This window comes from Typha angustifolia, chromosome 15 (genome assembly GCF_048772165.1).
Source record: "Typha angustifolia cultivar Huaian chromosome 15, ASM4877216v1, whole genome shotgun sequence".
In the NCBI taxonomy this organism is placed as follows: Eukaryota; Viridiplantae; Streptophyta; class Magnoliopsida; order Poales; family Typhaceae; genus Typha; species Typha angustifolia.
This window is the reverse complement of record NC_133253.1, coordinates 6,949,320-6,972,022: the sequence shown is the minus strand read 5'-3', so window position 1 is coordinate 6,972,022 and position 22,703 is coordinate 6,949,320. Positions and strand designations below refer to the sequence as shown.

Sequence of the window (22,703 nt, the reverse complement as noted above, 5' to 3'; positions counted from 1 at the left end):
CAGGGACAATGAACTCAATATTGAGGACAATAGAACTTCTAATTTTCTGGCATATACAATCAAACAAGATTCATCTTCTACTCGCAAGCATATGGAAGCTCATCAGGTGTATCACCTGATGCCATCACAACAGAAAGCAACCAGTGGCTAAACCTGAAATGTAACTTCTCAGATAATATGATGATACACGAGACAAGAAACTCTTCCTTTTTAAAAGTTAATTCGAAAGATCTCTTTGATAGATTACTAATAGTAAATTTAATAACAAGAACAGGGAACGAGCACGTTAATCATCACTGGTTTCTTGTATTGCTGACTAAAAAGTCATCTTCCTTTTGCCGATGCCACAGGTAGTTTGACGCCTCAATCCAACGTGGGTTAACCAGAAATTTCTCATTCTGCAAGGCCCAGCGAGCATTTTGAGTTCCTGAATCTATCGCAACAACATGGGTGACAGATGAGTCCACTTCCGTACAGCATGTTGCGCCTAACTGTTCTGCCATCTTCCACATTGGCTGATCCTCAGCACGTGATTTAGATGAGCACCCCCAGCTGAAAACTATTTTGCACCCGTCTAATATTTCCTGGCGTATCTTTTTGATTACCTAAATTGGAAGTACCAAAAGGGTAAAGAACCAAAGTGTCAAGAAAGAGTCTACGTAATTTTGCAGAACTTGGAATAACAGTCATAAAGAAAGCATTGCGACTAGAGGAAATTGACAAGTTTCAGATAGCAAACCAAAATCAAGTCCGTAACAAGCAAATCTTTACAGCTAAACATGTCTAACTTAATACTCTTAAAACCCAATGAAAGTTGTCTGGATAGAAGTTTAATCAATGAAACGTTATCTCCTCTTCATGATTCCCTTATTATAAAAGGAAAGAAGAAAACATATACATATATACAAGCTACTTATGATCGTGTATTTTACCTGTCTTACATCTCTGGAAGACAGATCAGTTTCAAGGTCCTGCAAAAGGAGTAGCAAGTACAATATATATTTAAGTTGCGAATATGTCTTGGAAATAAAAAGATCTCAAATAAATCCCAAAGCTAACTTTCTATTACTCCAATCACCACAAAACTTCTGAGTAATGGGAACAATAGAAAGATGTAACAGTAGGCATTACTTAAGATCAACGGTGAAGTATCACAAGGAAAGGTGCAACTAACCGGATCAAAGAACATCTGGTGAATTCGCTTTAGAACGTTTAAAATGGTTGCAAGGGCACCATCAGATTCTCTTTCATCTTTCCTGGCCACTGATAATGATATCGTGTTAAACCCAAACTGGCGGCAACTAGAAGCAAAGAAATGATACCTATCCATTAGAATTAGGTTTTCTTTATGCCTATGCCACACCTACAAGAGAGATTTCCAAATCAATTAAATTTTCCGACAAAGAAAGTACGGATTTACCACTGCAATATGTAAAGTCTCAAAGCATAAGAAATATATTGTTACGAAAAATTTCATAGAAAGCCACTTGTTTCTTATCCTCTGATATTCTCATTCTTCTCACTAACTCATATTGGCACAACTTCAATAATATAACAGTTTCATGTTAGCATTTCAATCTGCAGGAAGAAAACTAGCCATAGACATGAATTTGGACCATGCTAACACCTTATGTCATCAGTTGAGGGCAATGTTGAATTTCCTTCTATTAGTCTGTTCAGACAGTCTCAGATAAAGTAGTTTTCAACCAGTATTGATAACCTCATTCCTATTAAAGTTTAATTATCTAAAAAGGTTTCAACTGAGATAATAAGGATATATAGGGAATAATTTTACAAGAATGATTAGATTTCTCATTTCTCCACTCATTGGTTCATGGGAGTTATTCAGGAACCAAGTGTCAATCTAAAGTAACATGTCACAGTGAGAGGTGTCAGCTGGACTAGCTAGTACAGATATGCCAGAGAAATAGTTGTGGCTACTGTCAGGAAAGTCTGGACTGTACAAGTTCATTGAAAAAGGGAAATAGCAAAGGTTAAATCACAAAAGAGAAATTAAAACTAATTCAGCGATAAAATATACTTACAAACTCTGTGTCATCAAGAATCACCACAACACTTTCAGCTCCCAGCACCACATCGAGGCCTTTTTTATGTCTCTGGGTGCTATCAGATTGTGAAATCACTTTGGAATTAAAATAGACATTCCCAGGGTCAAGAAGCTTCACCATTTCAAGGGCATAAAAGCGCTCCCCCATAGTATACACATACATCTCAAAATATTTGCTTGCTTCTCTTAAAAAGGTTGGCACAAAGGGCCGTAACTTTGTTAGCATACGGATGGTGTCCAATCTGAATAAACTTCTGCCAGGATCATCTAAATGGCATATTAAATAAAAGAAGTTTGTTAACTTTCCAAATGAGATAAATCTTCTGTACAATCTGTTGCAAAATAACTATAAGAAGCACACAAAAAAGAAATAGATGCAATCCAGAGAGCGCAATGAAACTGGTCTGGACAATCAAAGAAAAAATGCAGAAGCAAATAAAAAGAATAGCAATACCTTTCATGCAATCAACCTGTCTAAGTAAATATTCTTCTTCGGCAGATACATCTGCAAGGCAGGTTGAATTCAGTAGAGTATGGTCCAAGTCTAATATCAGTATCAGCCTTTTCCCATGCAACAGATTCTTTAGATCAGCTCCGCGTAGTCTATCAATCTCTCTAGTACCTAGTTTTAGATCCTGCATTAAGGAGAATTTTATGATGTCACACAATATTCTAGTGAATATGAGCTCACTTAAGACATGGGTAACACAAAGTTCTATTTAGCTCTAAACTTACTTTGCATTTATTTTCTTCAAATTACTTATGGGAATAGTTCCGACATATTCCTAAATTCTTTTCCTTTATTCACAGTTTTTAGCATTTCCGATTTACATTGCTTATCTTCCAATTATTCCTTTCTCTACACATTAAGATGATTGTACTTAACATAGATGACCTATTGGTTATGATAATTTCTTCCTTCAGCAAGGATCATGTTAATGCCTAGATGATATGTGACTAAACTTTTACCTAGGAGGGATGTGCTGCCTATTTTTCCAAGAATCATGTCTGCAGCATGTTACACTGTTGTTTCAATGTAGCAAAAGCTTGACGAAAGATTTCTTAGAAGGAAACGATCATTCATATTGCATTAATAAAAGCAGCCTCTTGTAACCCCAATTCTTTGTAAAGATAGTCTGCCAAAAACTTCGTAATTTGATTGACAATTCACCTCATACTAACATCTAGTATGCATTTCCCTACATATTAGAGAGTTCAAAGATATTGAGGACAAAGAGTGATAATGGTATATTTCCCAAACGAATATTAATTATTAAGGGGGTCCAAATATTAAAGGAATTATAAGCCACTATATTTCTAGAAAGCAAAACCTGGAAAACAATGTAGAAGGGCATTGTCTGAGCCAATGCTGAAATCTGTGCATCTTATTATCAATAACTAAAACCTAACCAAAATCAACAATGGAAGGTATCAGACCAGAAATCAACAAGACTTGATATAGATCTAGCTAATAAATTTACCTTATGGATATAACCAAAAGCAACTGCTGATCCATCATCTTCCTCTAGCTGTCCACATCTCATGCATAATCCTTTAAAAAATCCAGGATGTGGAGGGCATATATCATTTAGGATTTCTGTAGATGTACCTGTTACAGAATGTATCATACATTATTGGACCAACATTAAGTTGAGTTTTTCTAACCTACTCAACCCCCAGAATATGAGCAATGCAAAGTGCAAACAAAGAATACTGGAAATCTATAAAGGAAGATGATTTAAGCACCTAAGAGCATGTCACGTATAGCATTACATGAATTGTCATGCTAACAGTCTTCTTACTAAGCAGGTCATAGATCAGTGAAGGGATCTTTTTCCCCTCCAAATAGCCCCAGATTTACGATGTTAATTATCCAACTAACAGAGAACTGTTTCAAATTTTCAGGATAATGATCAATATAGTTAATTAAATGATAACATGTCCTTAGCTTCTCCTTGTAACAGAAACCCCACCACCCCTTTCCTTCCTCGTATTCCATAAACGAAGGCAATGGTTCCATCCCTAGTCAAGTACCTATTGAGGTGTGATAACTTCATCCAAGATGGAGAGAATATAAGATGATAACAAGAGAAAGACAAACAGTTGTCAACTCGTCTATTTTATATTAAATGGGGATTATGAAATGGTCAAGATCCATTTCTTAAATGGAGAAGCAATTTTTTTATAATTTCAATTAAAAGAGATAAATTGCTTTACTTGTGGACATTGACTGAACAACTGATACCAATATTTTCTCGATTTGACTCTGCCATTACTCTCCCCTGCAACTCCTCCGTATCAAAGTCTTCAATTTTCTGTTTCTTAGTCCTGCATAAGCATTTGGCAAGAAGTTATTACATATGCACTCTATGAAAAGAAATTCTGTATAAGTTTAATACTGCAGAGGTCAGCTTCACTTGAACTTGATGTATAACAATTAATAACCAGACGGTAACTATGTCACTGGATTCTAGAAGAGAAGTTCATGACAAGAAAATAACACAAAATGGAAGCACCTGAAAATTGATCAGTAAAAATATGGGGCGGGGAACAAGAAAGTCTGAGAACCTAGATCATCAGATGGTTATTAAAGCTATTTAATTTTGTAACTCCAAATTTATGTTCATAAAAAAAATTGCAGTCTTGTACAATCAAATAATACATTAGACTTGTTTAAAACATCAAACCGTAAGAGCTTAACGAGAGTGAGTTGTTATCAATGATGTCTTTTTACGCGCATATACCAAAACTGCTAATACAATATCTACTAAACACCTCCAAACCTCAGTACAAAATTAACGAGACCAAATGGTCCTGCGGCCTAATAAGTTTTGACCTTTTCACAGTACTTAACCTCCCTTACTCTAATTTTGCTAACACATTGGTAGTTGAACTCCATGTAAACTCTATTAACTATAAACGTCCGTCCCCACGCTTCCTACTTCAATTTATAAGAGGAAAAAAGAATGTAATTAAAGACTACAGAAGAAGTCCATTTCAAAAAGTATACCTCCGATCTTGAAATTCACTTTCCGCAACACTAACAGCTTGGCCATCATCATCAGGACAAGATTTAGACGAAGCCAATTCCAACTCCGCATCAAGCAATGCAGCGAAATCATCGCTGCTGCTTGACGATAGCGACGGGGAATCTGCAGCCAAACTCATGCTTGCAACTTCGCAGTCATCCTGTTGCATGGAGTAAAGTAAGCGGTAGGAATAGAAACATGATGAAGACTCAACCACTGAACTTAGTGCAGAAATTATAGCTGCAAAACTTCCTGAAATTAAATGGACACTCCGGCTCAGATGAACAAAGAGAACAAATCGTGCGACACAGACGAAGATAGATTAAAGAGGCGTCTTTCGGTCTTACCTCGAAGGCTAGCTCTCCAAAGTCCAGAGAGAGAGAGAGAGAGAGACTCTACTTAGGGATTTGACAGGTTTTGGGGACAAACGATTTAATTGTAGGGAATTTTCTATTTCCCACCCTAAAATTATGCGGCCTCAAGAGTAATTATAGCCATAATATATAGTTTTTTAATAAAGATTTCATCAAATATTAACCTCAATACAAATTGAATCAAACTCATAGCTTCTTTACAGTGATAGCTTTCAAAACAAATAAAAGATTTCTTTAGAAAAGTGAGGTTAACCCCCAGTTAAACTGCCCTCAGATAGAACTTAGTAGTGACCCACTGAATAATACTAAGAAGGAAACTCAAGTATCCAGTCTTATCTGGAAAGGTCTTGAACAAAAATAAGACCTTTTGATCGCGAATCTTTAAAGCTTGGTACAGAACCTTCTCAATTAAAGAGTTCTATTTTTCACATCCCCATTTTGGAATTGTCAAGAGAAGAACGCTGCAATTTTCTGATCTTTTGAAACTAATGATATGAAGGATGCATTGACAGCGTTAATATGTATGAGGACTAGAGAAGTATTGAGACATCTAGAAGTGGAAATTGTACAACATCTTCAGCTGGTCGGCCATGTAGATCACCAAACTTTGGCATGAACATCATTGAGCAACGACGTAGGACAAGCAATAGGACTGCTGATTGGGCAATGCATCAGGGATTGGGTGCAACCCAGGCCGGTATGATTCGAGTGGGTGACCTAATGCCACCCGACTTGTATGTCTTGGTCGAGATGGAAAGTTCTCCATCTGAGGCAATTAAAAATAGCTGAATCTAACTCCTTTATTCTAAAAAAAAAAAAAAATCTTTGAGCAACAGGCGAAATGTCGGAATGATAGTTAATCAGTTAATTATGTGATATATATTATACAGTAACAGGTTGCCATAATCATAACATATGCTCATCTATAAACATCTAATGAACGTGGAAAAAAAAACTACTGCAAAATACCATTAACTACAGTGTTTGTAATGAAGAAAAGAAAAGTATTCCAACTGGTATACCTGATACCCATTTTAAAATTATTTTCAGCGGCGTACAAATAGCATCTTTCCATAAAAGACAATTCGGATCATCAACATTCAACATAATAGATGAGAATATAATGTAAGGATGACAACAGAATCTGTCGTATATATTAATGATTACACATAATTATGTCCCAATTTAGCTACAGATACTCCACTTGTACAGAAATGCAAATAATAACTACATATGGAATCTTAGCAAGAACAAGCTGAACAAACTACAAATACTTATGGGCTCCCTTGTGAAGATCAAGTCGAACTGTGGAGAACCCTGTGCCAGCAAGAAACACAAATGCTCATGTACAAACAAAAGAATGCCAATCGCCTCGCACAACAACCCAGGAAGCAAGCATGAGTCATAAACGGCAAGTGAAAGCAAGGGCGATAACTATGCATCTCACCCAGAATAAAAATGACAAGGGAATGAAGATGCGAATGCAAACTCAGCAAGAAATAGATGACTAAAATGACTGGACTTGAGCACTTCGAACTGAGTCCACATGCTCAGAAAAGGTCCACCTTCCTTTTCTGCATGTCTTGCTTCCACTTGGGCTGCCTATAGAATGCCTCCTTGGTCAAACCAAAAACAGTCTCAAACTCAGCATCAGATAGGTAGGCCTGTACAATGGGAATGCAAACAAATGAAGAAAGAGAATCATTTTTTGTAGTTAAATTTTTAAATAGTACCAATCAATAAATTTGGTAATCAGCAAACTATTCTATCCTTCTTCTGTAGAATAACAATTTAATAATAAATTCAGTGCAAATGATATGAAGTGCAAACCTCTCTTCGCTTATAATCAATTCCGCTAACAGGGTTGCTCGACTTGGCTTTCAACTGTTCGTAATTGAATGTGGTTTCACTACCATTTTCATCCATCTTTGGCTCAGATCTCACCTCTGAATCTGTCCCATTGGTCTCAGATGCTGGTCCATCTCCCTCTATAGCTTCAGTCCCCATAGAAGATTCTAAGGAATCCCCCATCTCAGAAGTAGCAGCTTCACTTTTCACAGTGTCTGCATCAAATAAGAAAGTTTCAAGTTCAGAATTCTAAGTGCAGTTCTAAAAGGATCTTTTTTTCCTTTAAATATAACTTTCAGATTTTTCTCAACTTATTTGACAGACCCAACAAGCAAAAGATTTCTCCAATGACAAGGCTACAACCTACAAGTTCCCCAAATAACACTGTCTCTCCAGAAACTCTGAAGATAAGCACCATGGACGTGTTTTCAATGTTTTCACAGAAAAATAGTATGAAGAAAATATCTTTTTTAATAAATATATTTTTAATGTATCAGTACTTCATGATGAATTACTTAACCAGTTATTTTTGTTCATGTTAAAATTTTAAAAAAAAAATGTATTCGTGTTATTATACGTGGATTGCATTAAAATAGATAGAAAATCTTCTCAGTGAGACCATTAACATGGTTTCATAATCATAAGCTTCAAATGTTCCAGCATGACTTTTACTTGGTAAAACCTTCAATTACCATTAACAGACTTTTGCACTACTGGCGAAGAGCCTCTGCTGAATCGAGCAGTAGAAGTCTCAGAAGGCCCTTTTTGTTCAGCAGTTAGAACAGAGGACAATGCAGCAAATGCAGCTGCTCTCTGAGAACCTTGGCCTGAACGGTGTGGCTCTGGAGAAACAGCTTTATTTTTGGAAGATGGATTAAATGCAGATGTTAGGGCTGCCATTGCTGATGCCCTTTGCGTTGGCCCATCAGTGGAGCTGCTAGACCTATCATTAGACTGCAAAACCACAATAGATGTTATCAGTGAATCCTAATGATGATACTCCCTCCTTAGGTCTGAGAAAAACATTTTCCCAAGGTAATCATAAAATTGTATTAAGAGGTCTAAGCACACCTATTTCACATGTGAACATTTTATCAATCAAGAAAATTCTGAGACTTTAGAGTATGCTAGTGACCATAGACAGCTAAGCATAAGCATTTATAATTAGTTTAGATCAAATGCATGATATATTTCCGCTGGCAGAAAAACTGAAGATCAAAAAGCAGTAAACATCATCTCAATAACTGCCATTCTATCAACTTAAGCCTGAACTACCTGGAATTGGCAATTCAACATGAGTTATAAGATAGTATCACAATTTTATCACATTCCTCAACTAAGAATTTTCACAAGTAAATCTTTAGTCACCTCAGAAGAATTCATGGTTGTCCCAAGAATAAGTGAGAGCTTCTTCTGAAAGGAACTTCCATGAACCTGCTTAACATTAAGGACAGTATTAGCCTATAAAAAGCCCATCTTTCACATAAACCAAGTAAGTAAAACTGAAACTTCATTTATCTAAATGTGTTGGCATGATAAAGATATCAAATGTAAGCTATTCATTAAAGAAGACAAGGAGAACACTCCTGCAAAGCATCTGCTTTTATGTTTGCTGATCTGAAATCACCTGGATGTCTGTATGTGGACTTTTATCAACTCTTTCCCTTAAATAATACTCTTTAAAATCTCCTCTAATACTACCTTAGATGGAGGTAAAGTGAATGTACCATGATAGGGCATATGGTGTATGCTTAGCTAGTATATAGGTGACAAGTTCAAAAGTTAGCCAGCAAATTTAAGGAGCCTATCACTCAGACCTGATTCAATGGAACTTTCTGGTATAACTGAACAGGAGATGTTATGCAGTTATACCCAATATTTCAGTCTAGCTTCAATGACAGAATTAGGCTAATTATTGTAATAGACAACAATAAGTAAAACAAAATTACCACATTCATGCAATGTAAAGTTCGAGACCTCATAACCTACCGTTGCCTTAGTGGCATCCCAGGAGAAGTATGCCGTGAAGAAGCATGGTTCATTTCCTTCAGTGACTCTATAGAGAGGCACATCCTGGGGCAAACCTTCTAGAGGCACTGCAAGATCTATGTATTTCTGAAAAAAAGATGCTTTTGCTTGATTAAATTCTAAAAATGCTACATCAGCAAAGAAAAAGGAGAAAAGAGAGTGAAACTCTCATACGTACTTGTCCAATATCAAATGCCTTCTGTTTCTCCTTGGAGTCCACAGAATGACCAATCCAAACGAAAACCTCAGCATGCGTATCGAGTATCAACATGTCCTCTGTCAATAAATCATCTTGAGAGAAACTAAAAACCTCACCAACCTGAAAAAGGAGTATGAGTAGCAATAATGGAGATTAGAAATTAAGGATATGCAAAACCATATAAGAATAGAATAACAGGATAACAGGTGTGTTAGCAAACCTCTAGCTTTCCTGAGGAATTGTGCATGAATACATAGAGGGACGAAAACCAAGTCAGGCCAACAGTAGAAATGCATACAAAAACTCTAAATATCCATTAGATTAGAAGCAAATAAAGAAATGAAATTTGAGTATCTAACCTTTGTTTTCTGAGAAGGTGTACAGATGAGGATCTCTAATGATATCTTGTGAGACCTTCTTGCTGCTAAAACTCTGCTTTCCACCAAGAGCAAACCAAAAACCAGAGCTCTCTGTTCCCTCTTTGGTATGCTTCAGCACTACACCAGGCTATAGGATTAACGAAGAAGAAAATAAGTTGATTGGAATGAGATGGTATAACCATTAACATATAAATGAATTTCAATTATTTGGTTTTACTATCATAATTCTGCTTCCTTAATCTTTCTATGAAAAGAGTTTCATTTGATTTTTTGAATTAAAAGTTTACAACTACAAATACGTCAAAATGCTTAAATGTTGAAATGACAGAATCTTTCAAGGGTGCATCAAATGAAGTCCCAAGACTTCTTTATAGTTTTATTGCTTTTTAAAATGTCTTATCATCTTTCAGCTTCAAAACTTCAAAAGGCGTTATGTAAAGAAGTAATTAGAAGCAATGAAATGCAAATACTTGTTGAATAGGGAAGTCAAACGTTAGTAACAGAGAAGCCAAAAAAGCAAACCAAAGCATTTGCAAACTTTATGTCAAGCAGCTCTCCATTTTTCTTTTGTTACTATTACTGATATTATTTATTATTGCAAATGACAAGCTCTATAACTGAGTACAAACAAATTCCGTGACCCAATATTAGTAGAAGTCCTTGATTTCCATAGGCAAAACACCCAATCTTGAATGGATCAAACAACTGAAAACTATGCGGTCCACTAGATTTAGTAATAGTCCAAAACCAAATTGAGTTGGTTTAGAACAGACGACCTTACCTCTAGTTATAGTCAAAAACTTTAAAGTATGTGGGTATAAAAAATAAAAAAAATCATAAACAATGATGGTCGTGCCCCTCCTCTCGCCTCCTAGCAGTAGCTTGAGTTGTCACTGTTCGCCATTGCCATCTCCCTCTTTGCCCTCGCCCTCTTTGCCATTTGCATGCCCTAACCAAAGGAAGAAGAAGATGACGAAGGATAGTCGGGTCGATAAAAGCAACCCACTTTGCAAATCTAACTTATCGTTTTTAATGACCCGGCCCATCTTTTGTCGTCTTCTTCCTCCTTCGGTTAGGGCATGCAAGTGAGAGGGTGAGGAAGATGGCAACAATGAGGATGATAACGACGACGCGTATAATGGCGAGTATTCTTCTTCTCTCCTCTTTTATGTCTCTCTCTCTTGCATGGGGTCAGGGTGCATGAAGCCTTTACTCTTGCAACACAGTTGACAAGTGTCACGACACATGACATGCTTGCTCATGACCAACACAGCCATCCTTGATCATAAAGAGATTAAATAGATTGGATTAAGTGATTAACTCCAACAACCAACCCCTTATCTTTCTCTATTTCTATGAGTACAATGTGACGGTGTTGTACATCATTTTTTTTCTATCATTCAGTACTCTCTTTCACTTTAAGACCAAAACAAAAGGATCAGATGAGTCAGTCCTTTGTCTCCTCTTCTTTTTCTATTGTTCCTCTCTATTATTTGTCCCGTATGGCCCAAATAATAGCCACGTGTATCGATCTCCTTTCACTCTTTTTATCTATTCTTTCCTCCCTATTAATCTCACACTTTCTGCGAGAGCCTTCCCCAAATTCTCTTCTTGTCCTTTTTGTTGATTTAGAATTGTACAACTGCTGTTTCGAATGTCTCTTGCAAGAGATAAACTCCCTTTCGATGGAGATCTCAAGGTCCTGACACAGAACTATACTTTCAAATGTCTAAGATATGATCTTACAATCTCATTGTTTCAAGATCGTTTGGAGAACCTTTTGCTGTTTTGATTCTCGAACATTAACAAAACCTGCTTCTTTATGACCCTACCTTTTCTCTTTTAGATTCATCTTAACTTGGTTCTTGGTCTATTGGTTGTCCTAGTTGTCTCTTCAAACAATGTTTTTCAGCACCAAATTTCATGTTTGACATTGAACTAATGGTGAACAAGTAGGCCTATTTTCTCTTGAATCTCATTGGTTTAAGGTTTCCTTGGCTATATTTGTTTGAGTGAAGATGGCAAGGTTTGATCCGAACAGGTAGGTGTACTTTGTGTCAGTTCTAAATGTACAGAACCATCATCCAACCACAAGAGCCAGAAAAATACAAGTTCCACCATTTGAGAGTGTTTAAAAAACTTTAATTTCTGTGTAGAGAATGGATTACAAACATTCCTTAGACAAGAAAGAACATGACAGCAAACCCACCTTGAGAATTAAAATCAGTAAATGCTTATTGATTTTTTCTGATGATATATAGCACTATTATTGACAGGATTAATAACTTTGCTTTTTTTGGGAAAAACATACTATGATTGATTGGCATAATGAAAAAGGAAAAAAGATAATAGAAAGTGAATTTATAATTGGTAAATGCAGGAGGAACTCATAAGCAATAAAAAACTTTGTAGGAATTATACCTTCAAAAACTCTGCAACCTTTGCAGCCCATTGCTGCTTTTCAAAAGTACTTGAGTTCCCATGCCATGTGAATAATGAATTCCCAGATTGCAGCAAAAAACAATCTGTGGAACATAAAGAAGTTGCCACCTAAAAAGAAAAATGGTGCACTTAATCAACAGCAACATGCATGGAAAATCTGAATGGAAAGTCATTTGACGATATCTTTTAGTGACAACATAGTCTGGTCACCAGTATATGACCTTCCAGTCTAGTAGAAAGAGACAATTTTCAAAACTGAAGATTAGACCAATCAGATGACAATACCAAATGGCTTACAACAAGAGAGAAATTTCTTGCCTACAGATAGACATTTTTCACTGATTTACTTGCCATAGAACCTTATACATTCAAAAAAATTAAATACCCATCTTTTCTGACTAAGTCTTGATCTTCCCATAAATTTTACTATGCAACTAATGCCTAATGATATCATGGTCGCATTAGAAAGATTAAAAAAAAAGGTATTGTATTAATAATGTTCTAAAGATATAGTAGGACAAGGCAAGGAAGAAGCTGTATTATCAAGTATTATCATGTCTGACAACAGTTTTCATCTTCCTCCTTCTCAGGAAATCTTCTACAGAATAATAAACATAAGAGAGTCAAAAATACATACTGCATCAACTTGAACTGCTTTATTGTTATGGACTGATATGCCAGATACTTGAATTAGTGCAAGGCTGTCAGAAGTAAAAGTATCATCATTCAAATTCTTGTCCACTATGGACTTCTTGTAGCCAGAGCTGATTCCACCCTGCATAAATTATATTATATTAAGTACAAAAATGGTTTCTAACGATGTAACAAGGAATTATATAGATTCAATATTGATTCTGCTATTTATTCACATGAAGTAAGAATGTTTTTGAAAAGTAATACCTTCAAGACAACCATGGGCTGGAAGAGTGCAATAAATTGTGGTGGTTCCTTCCCTTGATAAATGCGGCCCTGCTGAAACTATAAATTAGCAAGCAGCTTCCTTTCTCATATATCCTTTATCAAATAGGAATATGTAAACAGTACCTGAACAGGACGTCCTTTCAAGGAACTCCACATTGTATTAGCTAATCGAGTCGCCATCATTTGATCATCCTGGAAGGAAAACAAAAAGCTCATTTGCATCCAAACATTAGCTATTATCAATAGAATCATGAGGCGTTAATGATTGATATAAGACTTGCTAAATCATCTTAATGAAGACAAAGAAGATATCCCATCGGCTTTACATAAACTGTCAAAAATGCAAGAAGCCAAGAATGATGGCCAGGGTGACATTCAGAATGATATATGCCTGACATGGTCCAGATAAGTAATGTAAAATCTCATTGTAATAGAAGGATCTAACTTGTAATAGACGACATGGGCATGCCGAGCCGGCAGCCCCCTGCCGACTAGGTATTGGCATGGCACAACGATTGTTGGTTTTATCTCTTGCACTTGCCTATGCTAGCCTCTTCCTAATTCTTTAGCGTGTTCTGGCAGTCCGCCATCAATGTTCCAATTCTTGCAGTAGAATTATCTTTTGTGAGTTTTTTGTCAAATTTTCTTTTTAGTAACTGTCTTCCCAAATATACAATAGGTGTTTCTACTTTCTACATAACATCAGAAATACAGGAGTTAGATTAATGTTTGTAAGACTGGAATATTCTTGATAAGTTAAGATCTAGATTTAAGTTCAAACTGTGCCCCTACCTAATATATTATTATATATAGCTATGGTTGCTTAGTCCAGTGGGACCATAAATAAACAACTACAGGTTTTAGAAGTCTTAGAAAAATATCTACTGTAAATCCAAAGGGAGAACAAATTCTAATCTTAAATAATTTATCTGAATCAAAATAGTTAATTGCAGAAGTTTGACATCTTACGGTCACATTTGTGAATTGTGATGTCCGGAAGGTTTCATTACTAGGACATACCAAATGAAACCAACTTGCTTCCTTGTCCAAAGATTATTCCCAAGATAGAGTTGGAAACCCTAAAGATTTGATATTATTCAATAAATTGATAAACTGGACTTGCAGGAGTACAAAACCAATATCAAGGTTCCTTGATAAATGTAAGTGTCTCTTATACATGTGGCGGTCTTAATACTGATGGTTAAGTCTAATGATACATGATACATATAATATGAGGCAAAATACTGATATGAAGTATACTTCAAGTATCTTATATTATCTTTAACTCCAAGAAAAACCTTTATCTAGTTTTCATTCCTCAGCAGTAATCACTGATATCTAGGACTATTCAGGCTGGTTGCAATCCTGATCATAAGATTTTCAAATCAGAGATGTACATTTCAATATCTTCTTGAAACCTTTAAAAAACACCATAATTGAATATCAAAGGTCATCCTGCAGTCCTACCTAGGATAAAGCAAACTGATTTTTCCAATTAACCTCATTTAATGTACAAACTATCTGCTATGGAATCCTCCCTTAACTGTGAAGAGAACCAAGCCACCAAGCAAGAATATATGTAACTTATTCATCAGCAACAGTGCATAGAAAAGTGAAAAGATCAAGTAGCAATGCTGAAATGTACAATCTATAAAAGTATACCTATTTACAATTGCTTGATGATACAGCATAATGTCTATCAAAGATGCAACAATGGTGAAATACTGAAATGTATATAAATATACCTATTTCAGGAAATTATCTGGAAAACTGTAATAAGAAAGATTATTAACTACCTGAATACTGTCCTTCCCAATCCAACAGGTTAAGAAGTACTCCTCTTTCTTGTCACCAGAATGATATGTATAAAGCACAATATAACAATCTCCACTATAAAATTTACCGATCTCATCTTTTGGGACTGGAGTCTTGGCACTCCCATTGATGCGCCAGATCTGAAGGATATGCATAATTCAACTTTTGAAGAAAGAAATTAAGTGGTAACAAAACTGGTGCAACATCTAGTAATAAATGCAAAATTCTACAAGCTGAAGAGAGCAGTAGATAAAACCTCAAGTTTTCCACCTCCTTCAAGCAGAGGAGGAACTTCTTCATTTACGGGTGAGCTTTTTGAGATTCCCTTAACTTCAACCCCCTGTTGCTTTAACAAAGCTGCAGAAAAGAAGAGAAGGGGAGAGCTATCAGGAACAGATAACAAATTTATTCACCTCATAGTTTTAAAATATACCTGCTACTTTTCCTCTACCATCCTCTCCACCAGAGGTTCCTGTGCCTGTACTCACTGGCCATGATTCAAAATTGGACTTGAATGAACGTGTCTCATAACCTTGGATAAGCTGAGTTATGCGTGTGGATTTTGGTCTATTTTGCTTAATGATAAATTCCTACAAAAGTAAAGGTGTCAGGATTCAGGAAGAGTATCTAATGAGAAAGCTAACATAATTAAGCTAGACTCTGAAGGACTTACCTCAGCAGCTCTGCTTGCAGCTTTCCTATCCTCCATTGTTGTTACCCGACCAACCCAAGCAAACACCTCAGATCCACAGTCCATTAAATAACATTTGTTGTTCTCCAGTATTGCTTTAGAAAGTGTGATTTCTTCCAATTTCAACTGACCATCACTAATACTGCAAAAGAAATGCTCCTTTTTAAGTTGTATCATAGTTGAGTAAATAGCTTCTTTTTGTCACGCTTTGATAAATAAGGAATAAACTAGAAAGCAGAAGAGATCATAGCTTGTGAACTAGAAGGAAGAGAACAAGAATGTGACTTATGCAATGACAATTAGATCTTTAAAAATCAAGCCATGTGACTCTGGGACAACTTTGGTTTACCCAGTAGAACAAGTACATATTTTACATGTATTACAGATCAAAACTAACCATGCAAACAAAACAATAACAAGGAAAATTTTCATTTCACACCCTGATTTAGTGATTTATTTTATTTCTTACGTTATTCAAAGATCAAGCCCTGACTTTTGACTATATCTAAATTGATCCCTCTATTTTCTTAAACATTTACAAATAACACCTCACTCAAGTGAAACCGAGTAACTTCGAGTAGGGAGGTACTAGAAAGAATATTCCGTTCCTTTTACGTAAAATGTTCTAGAGAAAGGTCTGTGCTTTGGGCACAGTAAATCTGTAAATGTTGCTCTAGCCCATGGTGTATGTCATCCCTAGTCAAAATTAGGTATTGCTCCAATGATTTAGACTATAGAAAATGGCTATAAAGCTACTGGGTTGGCAAGTCCTCTTTTAGGTCAGCTTCCCTCCCCTTATATTATATAGATTGCATTACCTAACTAACTTGGTCACTCTCTTTCAAATTACTAAGATCTGATGATGATGATATCTTCTTTTCCTCAAAAACCTACATAAATGTCATGTCAATTTTGTTGATATCCTCTAGTCATGATCTATTTGAAGATTATATATCGCCTATTGGGCCATTAGTAGGATGCTTAGTAGTATAAATTTTCTCAAACGCAAATCTCTCTTCAAGTTCGAAGCTCCAGGACTTCCTAGTTCATGCCAAATTATCTGGTGCATGATACAGAATTTCTAGGAATAACAAAATATATAGTAAAGGCATCCTGGATTTAATTAATAGACACTTTATATAACCTAATCCGAAGATTCTCTTATGATTAAGGCTCCACTAAAAAATTTGGGTCAGTTAAAATAAGCTAATAATACCATAATTTCACCTTTACCTACAGAAGATCTATGGTAGATACACTCAAGGATTCGAGTTTCGGCCGATCCCGATCGGTTTCGGCCTGCTGCAGGCGGCTACAGCTGTCAGCTGTTGCTAACAGCAGCAGCTGACAACTACTGCTATCAGCAACAGCTAGAGAGAGAGAGGGAGAGAGAGGAAGGGAGAGTGAGGGAGAGAAAAGGAGAGAGAGAGGGGGGGGGAAAAAGCAAGAGAGAGTGAGAGAGAGAAAATGGAGAGAGTGAGGGAGAAGGAAAGATTAAAAAAAAGGGTATGAGAGAGAGGAAAAAAGGAAGAGAGAGTAAAGGAGAGGGAAAGATTAAAATAAAAGTTAAGAAAAAGAGATAAAAAGATAAAAAAAAGAATGTGGGAGAAAATGAATACTTTAGACTAACAATTAGAGGGATAGAAAAGAAGAGAGGGAGAAAAAGAGATTTTTACTTTTTAGACTTTATATGTGAGTAATTATTATTTCTTATTTTCTTATAATTTTTTCTAAATTTTTAGAAATTTCTATAATATTTTTAATAATATTTAGAATTTTATTTAATTAAAATAGTCTGATCCGATACAGGCGGCCGATACGGCCAATACGGCCGATACAGCCGATACGTATCGTTTTTTCGGACGGCCGATCCCGATACCGATTTTTGGAACCTTGGATACACTAATAAAGTCAAAATATAGATGAGAGATCTAAATATCAAATTAATGATTATATCAAGTAAGTTCATCTGAAAACAAGGATAACAAAAGCAGCATACCTATAAAGCTTTGCAGGAGTTGTTTCAACAACAATGTCATCTTCACCAACAGTCTTTTTGCCAATTGGTGCAAAGCCACCAAAAAGGACCCAAAATTCACCAGAATCTGATTCTGCTACAAGCTTTCCATCATCTGATTGAGGACAACTAAAGAATTATATAAGGAAACAAAATAGGTACAAACACAATATTAGAAGATGATATTTGTAAAATGTTAGTTCTCTCACCGATGATTGCAACATCACATTTTCCCTCATGATACTTATCCTTTAAATATTGTGTTACTTCTAATGCTTTAGCTCTTTCTTGGATGTTGGAGTTAGCTCCATTGAATTGATATATTTTCTCTTTTGTGTCTAAGATAAAGACGTCATCGTGATTCAGTGACGAACGAGCGAAGGGAACCTGTACGAGCAACCATTTAGATCACAATTGCATTAGATTCATAGAGAAGGTTGGGCGAAATGACAGAACCTGTTTCATTCTCACAACTCGTTTTCCTCTACAAACATATAATCGTGTTTCAAACTCTTCCTCCTCAGGCTTTTTAAATCCACTGGCAAAGCCTCCTTCCAGAGGAATTATGCATGGTTTAAAGTATGAAAGAAACTTGTCAGATTCATGACCTTGAACTTCTCTGTGCTGAACAGCACGCCCTCCAAGGGTTGTATCAAGTTCAACGGTCTTGATTGCTGCAGTTCCAGCTTCATCCTGCAAGGATCATAAGCTAAACCTATAAGAGGGTGACTGCACGCTATTTTTCAGATTAAACAAGAGTAGCCTACTTGACTTGAGTCTTTCCCAATCCAGAAATGAATGTCATAGAGGTAGGAACCACCTTTACCAGAAGTTGTCTGCGACAAACAGGAGGAAAATGAAAATTCAGTCAACTTGACAAAGGGGTAAAAGGAATGACTACTCTACAGCAGAAGAATGAATTTGTTACCTGTAGAATTATATACGAATCTCCAGAGTAGAATTTACCATGATCTGACTTTGGCAAAGGAACTGGCTGAAAGTTCTCAATGCGCCAGATCTCCATCCCACTACATGATGTTAAGGAACATAAAATATAAATGTAACAAGGCATATAATCACACCAATTTGGTGAAGCACCTCAAAGAGAAGAATAAGAGAATAGTAACACCAGTTAAAAACTTCACTAAATAAAAGTACCTCTGAAAATTATAGTAAACGACAAACATAATAAGGATACACCCTTTGGCCAACTCCCTGAAATACAGGATCGAGATTTTTTGCAGCACCTGACATTTTGCAGGAATATACCACACGAGTTTTTTCTTGTTTCCTTTTTGGAAATCAGAACACTACAAGAAGCCTTCACAATCAGAAAACCCCAGTGGAAACCAAAAGCTAGGCTGGTACTATTGACTGAAAAGAAAGATTGTAGTCATCAAATATTAGCAATCTATTCAAGTGCATAAGGTGGACTAATGGCGTACACTTACAGCCCATAAGACTTAAAGCAAAAGAAGATACAAGGTCTAGAACTCTGGAGCCCAATCTAAGAAAAGTAATGAATAAGGGCACAACTTAATGAGACGCTAAAAGTGCAGTTCACTGTGGACTGTCTGAAAGATGTGCAACGTCATTATCTGGATAGAGCAATACATAAGCAACAAGAAAGCAAAACTAGATATGCTTTGTCATTTCTGTCTCACACAATACATGTAGCTTTCTCAATATCAATTACATTATAATGCATGAGAAGAAAATTCCTACGCTTTAATAAAAAATGAACAAGAAAACTCTAAATATTACTATTTCTTTGAATTATGTATTTTGATGAAGAGGATGCCACAATTGAGTGGACTAAAGGAAGACGAAATAAAATACTCTACTAATCTCATGCTCAAGATAACAGGTGGACAAAGAGTACTCTGAGATAAATTGTCCAAAGTCAAGTGTACCAGCAAGTCATGGAATAGCAATTGGACTTCTGTAACTGCACAAAGGAGTAAAACTGTAAAAGAAAGAGAAAAAGGCCTGCAAACTGTATCAACAAGGATAGAGATAGCAGAGATGACGACATGATCCTGGAACTGGTTGGTTCAATAGACAAAAAGACCTGAAATCTTCACTATGTTGAACCATGTCTAAACAATCTAATAATAGTACTAGTTGGTTCAGTAGATCAAGTGGCTTAAATATCAATTTTACTACGGTAGCATTATGAGATAATCTCCATTTCCGCAATTTCATTCTACTAAACATAATCAACAACACCAAGCATGGCATAATGTCTCTTCTCACAATCTCAGGCATTCTAGAATCTAAAACTCCCAAGAGGTTTTCAAAGTCCATGGCACCACTTCCCAATAGCAGTATACCACAGAGAACTTGTTTGGGTTAAGTCGGTCGCTGACATCATTTCCTTAGAATGGTTTCACTAGTCTCATCCTGTGTGTGTGTGTGTATATATATATATATTGGTCTTGAGAAAGTAAAAAATATCCAACCTCATCTGTCATTTTCTAAACTAACTGGAGCATTACATTTGATAGTTGGAGCTTGGGAAAAAAAAACTATAGAACATTTTTTTTTTAAAAAAAAAGAAGAAACATTTTCAGCCAATATCAGCCACGTTTAGAACAGATTGTTACAATATACGCTATTATGCACCATCCAGCTTTAACCCAAGTAGAACAAGGCCAAACATATTCAGATTCCTCTGAGTTATAATAGCTAGATGACCCAGCAGTTCTCATGAAGGAAAAGGAAAGAATCATGCACAAGCTACTTAGAATAGCACATAAACATGTCTGATGGGATGAATAAAAGTAACGTCACAACACAACTGGTAAAATGTCAAAAAGACTGCCTATTTTCCCTTCTTTTGCAAATGAATCATAGGGAAAATCGGTACTGCGCATAATCACTACACCAAGAATTTGATGCCTAAGAGCAATGTAGAAATTATATCACTGACCCAGCATCACTCAAACCAAATAAATGAACCATCAATTGCGGAAATTCATGTAATTTCTCATCCGAAAAAAAAAAAAAGCAAATCAATCGATCAGGGTATCAGATAAGTTGAGAGCAATCAAATGCCAAAACCTACCAATTCACCGCTCGGATCAGGTACCTCACACAACAAAACTGAAATAAAACCGGAGAGAGAACGAGAGAATCAAGCATCAGATCTACGATTCAATGGAACAACATCGGGCACCTAAAGCGATCTCAATTGTAGTCTTTTCACCCAAAAAAATTGACGGTAGAGAGATGAGATCGATGTCGGAACCGATACCTGCGAAGAGATCTGTAGAGGAGATTGGGAAAGAAATGGGAAAACAACGCGATAAAGGTGGCAGAAGATGCACGATACTTAAAGCGAATGATTGCCCTTCTCTCTCTCTCACTTCACTCTCTCTCTCTCTCTCGCTACTAAGATCCGACTTCATAAATATTACATTTAAGCCATTTAATATAAGTAATTACGCTGTAAATTATGTTATGTCGAGATAATTTATTTAAAAGGGACTTTTACAGATAGTACCCCATATTTAAGTGAATTTAATGTAGTCTATCATAATTTGAAAATTGCCCCTGCCTTTCATAAAATGAGAAAAACATGGCCAAAAAAGTTAATTGCAGTCCTTCCTTTCGTATCATATATATATATATATATATATAAAAAAACGTAATACTAAGTCATAATTCAACAGTTATTATTTTTAAACGTAAGGTGCTAAACTTAAATAACAATTTTTTTCACTATTGTTTCTATATAAATTACTTGTAGAGAAAGTGAAAGTGATTTATATAGAAGAAATGACTAATGAGACGGTTTGGAAAATAGTTTGGAAAATAGTTTAAACAGTATTATACTTCGGAGAGTTTTGTTTATTTTACTGTAGTACTTAACTTTTGGTCAAAAACTTTGAAAGGTTTTTAAGATGGATCGTGGACCAGGGGCTAATTCGTAATTTCCATGTCCCAACTCCTGTGCACAAGCGGATCGCTGTTTGTGGAGGCCCACAGCCGCGTGGATGGGGAGAGTTCCAACTCACGAGGTGGGCCCCCGGAGCTCCCTCCTCGTCGGCTCGTCGGACACCAGAGGATTGGAGATTTTTGTAGAACCTTTGTATTAATTACTAGCACAGCATACAATACGCTCCAGAAATTTGTTGATTTGAACATTTGAACAAGTTGAAATGGGTAGGCCCCATTCCGGATACAACTAAAATCTAGTGAGCGAATAGAATTTGTAAGCTAATCTGCAGCATAACGGTACACATAGAAAAATTTTGAAAGAAAGGGAATTAGAGAGAAGGGCACAACCGTATTTAATGACGGTTGGCACGATCTATGGCGCATAATAAAGGTCATTCATTGTTGTGTTAGCCGACTTTGTTTGGTTTGAAACTAAGCTCTGAACTTAATTAATTAGTCTTAAATTTTTAAAAAGTAAATTTAATTAGATATAAAAAAAATTAAAAATATATATAGTTACTGAACCAATTCAAGGTGAGTCTTTAAACTCAAAGCAAACAATGAATCAGACTAACAACAATCAAATTGAAAGAGGCAAAGGAGAGTGACCATGGCAGAGCACAGCACAAAACTTGTGTAACTTAGTCAGGGTGGTGAAGTCTGTGCCTTAGAAGGGGGTGGCTCCCAACAAATGAAGGGATTTTTCTACTTTGCATCTTGCCATATTTCAATTCAGGAATCCTTTATTTTCATTAAATCATCTCTTGGAGTTTCTTTTCTTTTTCTTTTTTTCTCTCTCTCTCTCTGGAGTTTACTGACCAAATATAACAGCATAAAAGGTGGCATGGGAGATATACTTGGTGATTTAATGAAAAAGATCAAATTAAAAAAAGTAGGAAAACAAAAACAAAAATACACAACAAGATGAATCAGACAGCAATAGATACAT

At 36.0% G+C, this 22,703-nt stretch overlaps 2 protein-coding genes across 8 annotated transcripts; both read right to left on the bottom strand.

The window, feature by feature from the left end:
* Positions 1-184: 184 nt before the first annotated feature.
* LOC140779576 (RNA polymerase II C-terminal domain phosphatase-like 4) lies at positions 185-5,660 on the bottom strand. 4 transcript variants are annotated; one of them, XM_073124701.1, is made up of 9 exons: positions 5,445-5,660; positions 5,079-5,257; positions 4,314-4,396; positions 3,550-3,677; positions 2,523-2,703; positions 2,046-2,335; positions 1,175-1,363; positions 933-971; positions 185-605 (listed from the first exon to the last, which is right to left on the bottom strand). In XM_073124701.1, the coding sequence occupies exons 2-9, from the start codon at positions 5,234-5,236 to the stop codon at positions 294-296; spliced, it is 1,380 nt and encodes a 459-aa protein (XP_072980802.1). In that variant the 5' UTR covers positions 5,237-5,257; positions 5,445-5,660; the 3' UTR covers positions 185-293. The 4 variants fall into 4 exon arrangements, with proteins under 4 accessions (XP_072980802.1, XP_072980801.1, XP_072980804.1 ...); XM_073124700.1 differs by lacking the exon at positions 5,445-5,660 and having other exon boundaries at positions 5,079-5,422; XM_073124703.1 differs by lacking the exon at positions 5,445-5,660 and having other exon boundaries at positions 4,286-4,396; positions 5,079-5,144.
* A 901-nt stretch (positions 5,661-6,561) lies between these two features.
* Positions 6,562-21,199, bottom strand: LOC140777562 (villin-2-like). 4 transcript variants are annotated; one of them, XM_073121756.1, is made up of 23 exons: positions 21,069-21,199; positions 19,011-19,186; positions 18,741-18,840; positions 18,580-18,648; positions 18,269-18,505; positions 18,022-18,199; positions 17,795-17,927; positions 15,778-15,937; positions 15,538-15,694; positions 15,361-15,461; positions 15,086-15,244; positions 13,413-13,481; positions 13,269-13,337; positions 13,006-13,143; positions 12,348-12,476; positions 9,906-10,053; positions 9,767-9,777; positions 9,526-9,666; positions 9,309-9,434; positions 8,688-8,753; positions 8,012-8,273; positions 7,302-7,534; positions 6,562-7,135 (listed from the first exon to the last, which is right to left on the bottom strand). In XM_073121756.1, exons 2-23 carry the CDS (start codon positions 19,064-19,066, stop codon positions 7,022-7,024), a joined length of 2,856 nt encoding a protein of 951 aa, XP_072977857.1. In that variant the 5' UTR covers positions 19,067-19,186; positions 21,069-21,199; the 3' UTR covers positions 6,562-7,021. The 4 variants fall into 4 exon arrangements, with proteins under 4 accessions (XP_072977857.1, XP_072977856.1, XP_072977858.1 ...); XM_073121755.1 differs by having other exon boundaries at positions 20,880-21,130; XM_073121757.1 differs by having other exon boundaries at positions 19,011-19,122; positions 20,880-21,130.
* Between the last annotated feature and the right edge of the window lie 1,504 nt (positions 21,200-22,703).

Excerpts from the sequence above, each read along its gene's own strand:
- LOC140779576 (XM_073124700.1), bottom strand. The coding sequence starts at position 5,266 with ATGCAACAGGATGACTGCGAAGTTGCAAGCATGAGTTTGGCTGCAGAT. Across the intron at positions 4,397-5,078 it reads AGTGAATTTCAAGATCGGAG|GACTAAGAAACAGAAAATTG; the intron begins GTATACTTTTTG and ends ATGCTTATGCAG. Across the intron at positions 2,336-2,522 it reads ACAGGTTGATTGCATGAAAG|ATGATCCTGGCAGAAGTTTA; the intron begins GTATTGCTATTC and ends TATGCCATTTAG.
- LOC140777562 (XM_073121756.1), bottom strand. The coding sequence starts at position 19,066 with ATGTCAGGTGCTGCAAAAAATCTCGATCCTGTATTTCAGGGAGTTGGC. Across the intron at positions 15,462-15,537 it reads TGGTAGAGGAAAAGTAGCAG|CTTTGTTAAAGCAACAGGGG; the intron begins GTATATTTTAAA and ends TCTTTTCTGCAG. Across the intron at positions 10,054-12,347 it reads AGGTTGCAGAGTTTTTGAAG|CCTGGTGTAGTGCTGAAGCA; the intron begins GTATAATTCCTA and ends TTAATCCTATAG.